General features: G+C 39.2%; 1 protein-coding gene across 1 annotated transcript; it reads right to left on the bottom strand.

Annotated features, from left to right (window-relative positions):
• Nucleotides 1-2116: 2116 nt before the first annotated feature.
• On the bottom strand, nt 2117-3739 carry LOC105039011 (uncharacterized). The gene has a single exon (XM_010914981.4). It carries the CDS (start codon nt 3707-3709, stop codon nt 2240-2242), a length of 1470 nt encoding a protein of 489 aa, XP_010913283.1. The 5' UTR covers nt 3710-3739; the 3' UTR covers nt 2117-2239.
• Between the last annotated feature and the right edge of the window lie 8729 nt (nt 3740-12468).

Raw genomic sequence — 12468 nt, 5'->3', positions numbered from 1 at the left:
TATGTTCTGAAGGACCAACTCATTAAATCCAAATGATGTCTAATTCTCGAGTGCCTAACCTTACAATAAATCAACATAATACAATAGGTCAGAAATATATAAAGTTCAAAAAAATCTCATTTGTTACAAATGGATGAATCAAAAGCACATAAAGTTTGGAGCATGGACCAACATAAAACAACCCAATTTTTTAAGATGCATTAGATCAAAAGTAGGTGTCTGACGGGCAATTGGGAATTATTGAACCTAAAAAGGCCTCAAGTAAACCCCCAATGCATCGAGCCATTGACCGACCTGAGCGTCCAAAGAAGCCAACAACTTTTCCTTGTTTCACGGGAAGGGAGATGGGAGTTCCTTTTCCCTGCAGGATGACCAAAAGGTGTCCAATATGTCGTCAAATTTAAGCAACCCTACAACAATGTCACCACCATAATAGCCATAGCATATTGGCAAGGAAATGTGGGCTTCCAAGATCAATCTACAAAATAAAAAGATTAATCCGAAGTCAGGCTTAAAATGTTTCGTACAAACTGAATTTTGCCTATGAGTTCTTGATCTAGGCCACATGTACCAGCTTACTCCTGATTGATTTTGCCTTATCATCCCCAAAAATAGAGATGCTAATTTTCTCCATTTCATTGACTACCTGATTCAAAACAATTCAAATGGGATAGCACCTGAAGCACGATCAATCTGGAATAGATACAGGTAATAGTGAAACTCCTTCTAAATCTAATCAGGATATATATACCTGTTGCTGCACGATTTGGTCAAGATCGAAGAGAAGGTAATTAAACCTCACTCAGGGATGATAGTGCTCGAATGACCTGCAAAATAAGTTTAAATCGGAGGTTTTCGCTCCGACGAGAACCCTCCGACGCTCAAGTCAGATTCAGAGAATAATAGAAATAGCAACGAGTTCTCTAAGAAAGATTGATTGACTTATCTTGATCCTCAAGGCTTTCGTTGCTTATATAGAAAACTGTCGAACGGCTGTGAGATTGTGCGATCCCGAAATTGTAGGACTATTGAACATGCCATTACGGGTGAGATAATTCAACCCCTAATCGCTCCGCGAGATTAGGATAGTCGATTACACCTACGTCCATCCACTCAGGATGGAAAGCTGTTACGCACATCATGGAGTTAGTCGGCTGTGATAACAAGGATAGCCCACGCAAGACAACGAAATGCACCGAGCAGACCACGCAATGGATTAAGCGTAAGTAGCTCTACTCTGCATACAGCTCCGCATATCTTAGTCAGCAGTCCTGGAAATAAGTTGAAGTTCGGAGCCATCCTCTGCTCGGAATGCTGATCCAAGATACTCACGATAACCACCACAATAGTACCTTTTTACAAATCCCCTTTTTAAGCCAAAAAAAATTAATTTATTTGTAAAAATAACTTAATCCAATCTATTTTGTTTAACTCTATCTGTCATGAGGCAAGTGCAAGATGGGCATGAATAATGCCGGGCAAGTGCAAGATGGACATAAATAATGTGTACAGACTCTACAGTGCACTACATGGTATGGTACATGATGTGCGTCATTCATCGCATGATGGATGGTGCACGTGATGCATTGTATCGTGCGGTGCATCGCAATACCACACAGGATCCGTGCCTATGAACAGTAGCCTACCACTCATTGCCATCTCGGCTTAAAAGCCCCATACTTATAGAAAAACTCCCTGAATTGATTAATGAAGCCTAAGCTAGTTTATTGGTGACTTGCAATCAATATCAAGCAAAGTTGGCATTTACCCAGGCTTACCCGATCCGAATCACCTGATTACGCGAGAGCAGCGGATCCCTAGCAGCGGGATCCCGATACATCTCGCGACCGATCCGCATCCTCGGATCCAACCCCACGCCGGTTTCCGTGGCGGAGAGTTTTAAAACGCAAGCACTTCAAAACGGGTCAAAAAGAATCCAGGTCCCTTCCCCATTCAAAATCTTGTTCCGACTGCAAAACTATTTGTGCTTTCCTGCCTAAAACACACCCACTTTCTAAGCCTTTGTTCATACATACATGGATACCCCCCCAACAGGCGTTGACCTTCAACCTGGCCTATAACACCACCACTGCCACCTTACATCAAGTCCATATAATTAAAATAATAAACATAAAAACCTTTTATTATTTCTTTGGAAAGAAGTATATCCATATTTAACTTCATAAAAAAGAAAAAAAAAAAGAAAGAAAAAGAAGCAATGGGGCCTGACAAAGTAGATTTAATCAAAACCCAACGGGTACTTGCAAAATGTTTCATTTTTAATACAAAGAAACAATCTCTCATAAGCTAGTGCCATCTTTTTTGCGGTGAACATCGACTTGGCGTAGTGCCTGCAAGCTCTCCCTCTCTCCTCCAACCTCTTGGCCCCTTCCTCCACCACCTTCTCCAAAACCTCCAACAACGCGGCGACGTTCGGCGCAAACGTGAACCCGAACTCATCATCCACCACAATGCTTCCTTTAATACTCGGGTACCTCGGGGCTAAGATGGGCTTCCCACACTGCATCGCCTCCATCAGCGTTAAATCCAAACCTTGTGGCCTCAAGGTCGGGTTCACAAACACGTCCAAAGAATTATAGAACGCCTTTAGCTTGGCAGGTTGCACCGGCCCTAGCACGATGACATTAGACCCAAGATCCTTGTAACGTTGAGCCCATGGCCCTGACCCAGCCACAACTAAGTAGACGTTAGGGTGGCGTAGGATTAACTTGGAGATGGCCTCGAACAGTAACGGATGGCCTTTATCTTTGACCAACCTCCCGGCCGCTCCCATGACGAGGCTGGCGCCGTCAGGCAGGCCGATCTCGGCTCTGAAGGCTTTCCCGAGGGCGGGGTCGGGCGCGAACTGGTCCTCGTCGACGCCGTTGAGGATGACGTGGACGCGGCTGGATGGGATCTGGTACACGTCGCGGAGCATCTCGCCGGTGCTGTCGCTGATGGCCACGTGGTGGGCGTAGCTCTGGAAGAAGCGGATCTCGTTTAAGACCTTATAGATTGCTTGGGCCAAGCTGTGGTTGAATGCCGGCGTCATCGGCTCGGCCGGCGCGCGAAGGAGGTCTTGGTAGATGCCCGAGTGGAGGGCTTCGAGGGAGATGCCGTGCCACGAGACGACGAGGTTGGGGACGTCGCGGGCCCATCGGTGGAACACGGCGACGCTCTCGGAGTGAATGACGTCGAACGGGCCGCCGGCCCGGGTCTCGGCCTCGAAGAGGGTCCAGGCCTCGTCGCAGCGCCACTGGCCCGGCGGGCCGGAAAGAAAGTGGAGTTGCGGGAAGTCGGAACGCGGGGAAGAAGGACGCTCGGTGGGAGGTGGGGAGGAGGTGAAGACGTGGACGTGGTGGCCGCGGCGGGCGAGGGCGGAGTGAAGAGTGAGGGCGTGGCGCTCCATGCCACCGGGGGCGGAGGCGATGGGCCATTTCCGGGAGAAGACGGCGATCCTGAGGGTGGCGGGAGGGGGGCGGTGGCCGATGAGTTTGAGGGAGTTCCAGGAGAAGTCCACGTCCCGGAGGTCACCGGACCATGGATTAGTCTCTGGGGAGGAGGTGTGGGGGGAGCAGGGGGGGAGGGAAGGGGAGTGGAGGAGGACGAGGAGAAAGAGGGAGAGGAGGAGCAAGAGGGAGAAGAGAGTGGTGCGGGAGAGCATGGTGGGCTTTCTGGGCCGGTAGGTAGAGGGGCTGGTGAAGGCCATCAAGGGTGGGGGGAAGGGATAGGGGATGGGTTTAGGGGTGAAGCGAGAGAAATGTAGAGGGAAAGAAAGGGAGAGAGAGTGTTGGGCGGCGAGAACGGAGTTAGGCAAGTTTGAGTGGGTGCGTTTCTCACGCCTTCTCAGGTGCGTTTACTTCGTGCTCTTGTCGCCCGTGCCTTTTCTTCGCTGGTGCAATCTACGGGGACCAACATCCTTACCAAACACTTTGCTGCATCTCTGGAATGCTACGTGGAGTAGGTCTTCCTTACGTTCGAAGGGCTGATCCTACTTATTGGAGAAATTATTGAAGGTTTCGGTAAAAGAACAAATGACTCGGAAGCATTCAGTAGTACGGGTGTTTGTTGGGTACTAGTCTTGGGCCTCTTAGCATTCTGGGCGGGGAAGGATGGCTTAGAAGTGGGTTGGCCGGTTCTCTTGTTTGACTTTTCTAGCGAGCCTTTTCTTTCAGAGCTGCAAGTTAGCTGAAACATCGAATATGATGATATAATATGGAATAAAGTAGATAAAATTAAGGCCTAAAAATTCTCAAAGATTCTATTCTAATAGTTCTTCAGTATATTTTTTTAATATAGGAGGTTTCTAGGGTTGATACGCACGGGTCCATATTCCTCTCGCATGGAGAGTTCTATATTTAAACTTTGAAAAAACTACGGAGATACCCTTAAATTTTGATCCATTTATATTTAGATCTCAAAAAAAAAGAAAAGAAAATGGAGTCCAAAATTTTAGAGAAGTTATAAAGAACTCTAACCGTCTATCTCCATTAAACTACATTGTGACATGAGGATCATCAAAAAGATTAAATCTTATAAAATACCATAAGTATCATCCTTAGAGTTTCTTGATTTGGCACGAAATGAATTAGAGGAAAAAAAGAGTCACGTGACACTCACATGACTATCATTTTTCTTTTTTTGTTAGCGGTGCTCTTGTTCTCCATTCATTACAAAGAAGCGGAAAAGAAGAAAGAAGGGGAGAAAGGAGCATAGATTTAGCAGAAAAAAGTGATACTATATAGGAGGTAGAAAGAAGAGCATAGATCAAAAGGAGAGAGGGGAACATGACATGAACTATAATAGCTTTGATTAGCAGCTATGTCTCCATCTAACGCTCCAATCAAAATACCATGGTGTATTGTGATTATGAGTTGAGGGCATTTATGAAGACAGCTAATCCTGATCGAAGATTTTTTGGCTACTCCATTTTTGAGGTAATAGGTCTCCTAATTCCTCTTTGATTTTTTATCATCCATAGTTTATCTAATTTTTAAATTTTTTAATAAAGAAAAGAAGAGGATGTGAGTTTTTTCAATGTTATGATTCTCCATCATCACCATGTATAAGAGGTAGGGATAGCAATGAGTAGGGTTTTGGTCAGATATTGTACTACCCATCTCCAAATCCGAACTTAATACCCTATATCCAAACCCTATCCGATATCCAATCGAATAAGAAAAGAGATACCCATCCCATACCCAATAGGTTCAGAGATATCTATGGGTAACCCATTTTCCCATATCCAAAAAAAATAAATAACCAAAATAATTTTATGCATATTATCAATCAAAATAAATTTATCAATTTAACATAGAACATAATTTATAAGTCCAGATTTATAAAAATCAAACATAGAAATAGAATTACAATTCAACATAGAACATATAAATAACTAAAATAATTTTATGTATATTATCAACCAAAACAGAATTACCAAAATAAAATTATAAACATATATATTCGGGTATGGATTCGGGTATTACCTATACCTGTAAGTTTGGATCGGATTCAGATTCAAGTTTGGATAGACAATAGCACTATCCATACCCTACCCATATCCGTACTATAGTTTTTGGATTTTATCCAAATCCAATCAAATCCTATTTTTCGAATTTGATTGGGTTTGATAGGGTGCATACCCATCGGATCGGATCGATTTTGCCATCCCTAATAAGAGGCCTTATATATGAACAAGCTGATCCAAAAAAATAAGAACCTAAAAATCGAGCACCATGTCTGTAGAGGGAAGAAAATCTATTTGATATGGGGTCTACTTGCTTCATAGATATTCATTGACGCTCCATCGGTATTGAAGTGGAGTGCTGGAGATAAGAATCTAAATCAGTTCACTCCATAGATATAGTTATCAAGAAAGAGGCAAACTATAATATTTTGAAACTTTTGGGGTCCCAAATTTCTTTTTTGCAACTTTTAAGGGCTTAATATCTATAATCAAAATTTTTGAGATCTTTATGTAACGAGTTTTATTTAGTCATAAATAAATATATTTACTATTCAGTGCCTCAAATATCTTGATATATTCTTTTTATGATCAATAATGATGCCAAATAATATATTTGAATAAATATCATAATAATGAATAATTTGTCCAAACAATAGAAAAAATATACACATCCATACAAGCATAGATATCGAGTGTTTATCTGTACATATTTATATCATTGTTCACATAATAGGAAAAATGTACACATCTATACAATCACAAATATCAAGTGTTCACCTATATGTATCCATATATAATCATACCAATATCATTTTTACCTACAGCCCATACGATCAACTATGTACATCCATATACATTAAACACTTTGAAATTTCTGCGGACAATCCATATAATTATCTATACACATTCACATGATTATTATTCTTTCTTATAGTCCATACAATCAGCTATACACATTCGTACACATCTACATGATTATCATTGCTACCTATAGTCCATACAATTATTTGTATACATCCATACATATTCACATAATTACTATTTCTACCGACAATTGAAACTTTTATCTATATATATTCATACGCACTCACACGATTATCATTTCCATCATGCACAAACATACAATTAGCTATTATAATCCTACTAATATGAATAAGTTTATACTTGTGCTATGATACATCCAAATTATATTTCAAATGTATTTTCAATTGAGAAGTAGCCAAAAGCAATGTATCAGTCAACACGTTCACATGAGTAACATAACATAAAGCTTTATAGATGTTTCAATGATTGAACAATAAAAAACTCTATAAATGTATCATTTATTGAATAACAAAAGGTTGTGTGTCATTCCACATGCTCTAACAACATTAAAAAAAGCTTTGTACATATATCAACACATGAACAACAAAAAGCTTTGTATCAACCATGTATCAATGAATTTGTATATATATCAGCATATAAACATCACAAAAAATATTGTACACTAAAAAAGTATGACAAAGATATATATCAAGGCCTCCAAGAGGGTCGTTGGGCTGGGGCTGGGGCTGAGGCTGGTGCTACCGCTAGATTTGCTAATACCTCCATAATTAGGGTTGATGCAGGAAGAGGCTGGCTGCTACTACCTAAAGTTCCATCTCTTTGTTCAGTCCTTATCATCCAAAAATGCAAACAAAATATGTTTAGTTTGCATAAATTTGATAAGAGCTTTTGATGTTCCTCATTATCTTTAGGTCTATTGTCCCCTTACACGAAGGTAGCAAAATGTCTTTCAATGCATATGGATGGTGGCCCCAAAATTTAAAAGTTTCCAACTTTGGTAGAGTAGAATTCCAAAATTTTTTGAAAAAAAATAATTTCATACAATCTCCAAATTAGAACCAATTATAAAATCTAAGAAATCCACCACACTATCAAATACAAAGAAATTGGAAAGATAAAATATAAGAAATCCATTGTTATCAAGCACAAATAAATTTAAACAGCAACAAAATCTCTTTCAAGTATAAACACAAGAAACTTTAAAACCTATCTCTTGAAATCGATAAATGCATTGAGAAAACCGTACTAATGAACCAATGGCCAGTGAAGATTCCGGCTACTTGGAACATCATGATGGTCTTGGAGATGCAATCGGATAACCACCATCGATTAGGGCAAAGGAGGACAATGGAATTAGAAAGGGCTCATGCCGTGTTTTTCCTAAAGGGCAATCTACCCAATGGTTACAAAGAACTGAAAGCATTTTGGTAATTAGCCCTTTTCCATTAATACTGTTAAAATAAAGACAGGCAGTCGGGGCTCTTTACAATATTTTTAAAATTTTGAGATCTATTTGAAATATTTTTTTTTTGAGATCTAAGTATAAATTGTTCAAAGTTTAAGTGGTGCCACTGTAATTTTTTCTTAAACTTAAATTATCCTCCCAACATAATGAAATAGAGTTGGCATTGTTTTATGCAAATGGATCGCTAGTTTTGCAAATGCAGCATTTAACAATAGACTAGATTTTATTATTTTGGCATTAGAGGTATTTGAAGGAGTCTTATAACTCATTGTATAGCCTATTTTCTACTAGTTCATTTTCAAGTATTCTTTTCTTTGCACAAAAATGAGTACTTATAAATATGTGATTTGAAGTTAATAATAAAACTGAGAACAAATAATAGTACTATTAAAGATGACGATGACGATGAAGATAGCAAAAATAGTGGTATAGCCTCGGAGTATGCGTGCTGAAGATAGGTGATCTTGCTTATAATAATTACATATCAATTAGTTAATAATTTACATCTATATTATGACCTTGCTTATGAGTTTTAAATACTTTTGGTCCATTAAGCTTAATAAGTGCCCAAGTTTGGGCTATTTAAATGGGCCTGGCGAAAGCCAGCCCATAGTGTTTAATCTCAAGCCCAAACTAGTTATAGGTAACTAGGCCGACCTAGGTACCTTTTTATTTCTTTCTTATTTTATTTTTATTTTATTTTATTTTATTGGGTAACAAGGAGAGGAAATTTCTACCACCGAATGAAGGGGATACCCCCTGCATCCATTCGGAAAATTCTCACGCCAAACTTGAAAACCTTGACCAAAGCTTGTTGAATATAATGGTTGAACATAATGTGCTAGATAATCATTCACCTCCAACAGGAGAAGATGGAAAACGTGGAGCAAAACAATTTAATGTTTCTCAAAGTTGGATGGTGTGAAGAGCCTTTGAAATTGACCACTATTTTTGAGTCACCTCTCAACAATTTTTTGTCATCCTGAAACATACCGATAGCAATTTTCAACCCATGAAATGGAGCCATCAACTCAACTATTGGGATAGAGTTTGTATGGACAGGAATATCCGCAGAATATAAAATTTTTCCTATATGATTTTGACTAACAATACTTGCACCACCATCATTTGCCCGGCCCATACCACATATCAAAATAGCCTACCTAGATGGTTGGCTAGTACCGAGGCTCGAGGCCTCTCGTATAGTTCTCTAGATAAAATTTCTATAGTCTGGCCAACCATGGAAGGAATTATGGTCGGTCCGACTATAGGACTTTTATCCTAATTTTTTAGTTGTTTCATTTTGGAACAACTAGGTATACGGTGTTAACTGGTTGACAAAATTATACGTCCCCCTCAGCAGTAACAACGACAGCAGAAGAAATGATAGGCCTTTGCAGAATTGAAAGTGGGCCTAGAATTGAACAGCCAATGAAAAAGAAATTGTATCCCAATTACAGGGGATGTGAATTCCCGCTCGCAGGAAAAGGAAGAGAGAGAGAGAGAGAGAGAGAGCACATTCACTGATGAACTCAAGAATACACATCGAATAGGGACAATGTCTCAACACAAAATAAAAGATGCAAACCTCTGAGTCCTCCAGAAGTCCATCGTTCCTCACATACTGCATCTAATTATCTAGTGAAGCCAATACTTGTTTAAGCTTTCCAATGATTTGATTACAAAGAAAATGAGCTCTCAATATGGCTTCATAGGTCCAACCACAAACCTCAGTATTCAGACCCCCACCAATCATGATAACAAGAAAAAATAATTAAGCAAGGATTGAATCCAGATATTGATAGTTGATGGGTGTTAACTTGTAAGAAGTTTTTCGAATACGTAGGCTTTTCCGTTTTATTTCATCAAGAAGATGACCTTCATTTGATCGTCACGGAAGCTTTTCTCATTTCATTTTATTGCGTGGGTGGGTGGTAGCAAGGATTGTTCGGCCGGTAAATGAAACAATTTGCTTGCTGTGACTGTCTTGTTACCATGATTTGATCCACTCTAACACTCTTACTTCTCGTATGTACTCTGACAAACGATGTGGGTGACATAGCTGCTGATGGCCTTTCAAAGACGAAAAGATATTATCAGGATTTGATTGGGTCATTCCATACGAACACATCCAAGACGATATAACTCTTTGTTTTAATATTTACTGGCACCGTCCAAGAAGGAGAAGGGTATCTGTAAGCTATTCTTAGTCAAGTCCGGAGCTAGAATTTTAACCAGGGGTTGTTTTCAATAGCCAGCGTTTACCACGAGGCATGCAAACTATGTATATCCTGGTCAAATGACAATTTTAAGAAGGTGATAATTACTAACTAGGATCAATAAAAATGTAATACAAGTCCATGGAGAGATCACCTTCATTTGCTTAAAAAAATAGATTACCCTAAAAACAATTAAAGGGAGTATCAAGATTGTCAACATGTAACAGTAACATTTAATTATAGTCGTACACTTGAACTTCACATTTTTTTTGAGTGTTTGATGAGATAAAATTGTGAGTGAAAGAAGGGTAATGTGGCAATGTCATGAGCGCACCTTATGACAGTTTCTTGAGTGGGTTTCCTCAGAAACCAGCTTCTTGAGATGAACTCAACTTCGCATAATGGATATGATATAGTTTAATATTTGTGATTGTTACTTCAAGAGATAATTAGAACCACTAGTTGACATAAAATCCATTATTTGGTAGCTACTTGATCTTTCTTGCAAGTCTGGGAATGCATCGTTGGCCGCAGGAAAAAGTAATTCAACCTAATGTAATTGTAAAACCCCTTTTCCATCCGGTGTTCAACTTGACGGTTGAGCACTAATTACAGGCGTCTCCCTATTGGACCATTTCTGATACTTCCCACGAAGAGTAACAAAAAGGCATGGCCTGAAGGGGTCTATCAAACCAAACCAGCTTCATATCCAAGGAATTCAATTAAAACTTTGAATATGTTCTGATGGTCACTGCTTTAACAGGTGTGGCCTATATGTGGGTATTGCCATCCTATGATCATTCAAACACTAATAATTAGAACCTTTGAATGATTGAAGGTGAATTGCTTGACCCCGTATATTGTGATTAAAAAGGAAAAATACAGCATGAATCTGATGAGAAGTGGAACTACAGGACGGTAGGTACTTTTGGATCAATCCACAGAGATCTATTTAAGGCTTAAGTGTCTCATTTTATACATTTGGAGTGCGACAAGAGAAGAGATACTCTCCATAAATTCAAACTATGAGGAGGATAAGTTACTGCAGCTTAAAACATGGTGTGACAACGTTATCTTAATTGAAAAAGGTATGAGATCATGTAGACCGGCCAACATGCAATTTGAATCCATCTTTAAAGTTAATTGAACTGAGACCGCTGATGCAAACCTTGGATGGCAAGAAAGAATGAGACAGAAACTTCCCACCAGAGGCAACATTGCTCTCTTTGGCGGATGCCGCAAGAACCTTATATGAGAGACTGTTACACTAGGGGAAGGAGGCTTTCTTCCTTCTCTTATCCTAGCTAGCCTAAAAAATAGCCATATATCTAGCCTTGGAATTGTCTACACTATTAGCTTAAAAAGTAATGAAAAAAAAAAAAGCATATGTAAGGTATTTTTCAAATGCCTCAAAAGTTTATTTGAATTAATTGGGCATTGTGGAGGGGAAACCAATAGTTCTTAGTTCTTATTTATCACCAAGACCGTACAATTTTGACTAAGTACATTTTTGCGCGCGTGACAACGATTGGAGCAATGCTTTTAATCCTCAGAGCATTTTAATTAATACAAAAATCCAACTCTTAAGGTTGTTCTAAGCTTCTTGCTATTTCAAAATCTCTACATCTTAGTTGGTCATGTTTTACCTATCGTACCAGCAGGTGTCTTCCGAAGGATACTGCTATATTTCTACCAAAAAAAAAAAAGGATACTGCTATTTTGTTGGCGAACGCTTGCAGGTTGCCATAATCCATCCATCTCCCTTTTCTCCATGCAAATATGTGGCAGCAATAATACAAGAAAAAGCCTGCTGATTATATTTGCCCCATTACATACCTACATACACACAAATATACATACATACAAACGAACGTATAATTTAAAAGAGACAAAGAAGGCCAACCTAAAGCATGTTTGAGATGAAATTCTCCTGCGCAAACCCAACCTTTTGATTAGATCTATACGCGATCATGCAAGATCTTCGCCTCACGCGTGCACAAAACGCACACGCAATTTTCTTAAAAAATATTATCTCCACCTTTTTCTGGTTGAATCCGGAATCTCTACCAAACAATGGAATGAAGAAAGGGGAACCAACTCCTCACTGATGCTTACCCATGAAATATCAGAGGAAGTTGCTCCAATCAACTTCCTTCAATACCATTTTCTCAGCTCATCCAATTGACTGCATCACAATATCTACATGCATCAAACAATATATACGCGATCCATCTTCCTATCCCAATTGCTAACCGATGCACAAATTAATCCTCCCAAAAAAAAAAAAAAAAAAACCCGCAAATATCAGAAGAGAATGAAGATATATATATTATCTAAACAAGCAAAAAGGTATAGATATTAATTAAAAAAAAAAAAAAATTGCACACTCCCCATGGACAAGATATAAATAAATGGGTGAACCTAATATCCATCGATCTCTCCACGCGCTAAAGAAATCATAATTTATACAAGCAGCTAATGTTACAGTGATC

Source organism: Elaeis guineensis, chromosome 2, assembly GCF_000442705.2.
Source record: "Elaeis guineensis isolate ETL-2024a chromosome 2, EG11, whole genome shotgun sequence".
Lineage (NCBI taxonomy): Eukaryota > Viridiplantae > Streptophyta > Magnoliopsida > Arecales > Arecaceae > Elaeis > Elaeis guineensis.
This window is presented reverse-complemented; position numbering and strand designations above follow the sequence as displayed.

Bases quoted from the DNA above. Each gene is read 5' to 3' on its own strand.
- LOC105039011 (XM_010914981.4), bottom strand. From the start codon at position 3,709: ATGGCCTTCACCAGCCCCTCTACCTACCGGCCCAGAAAGCCCACCATG.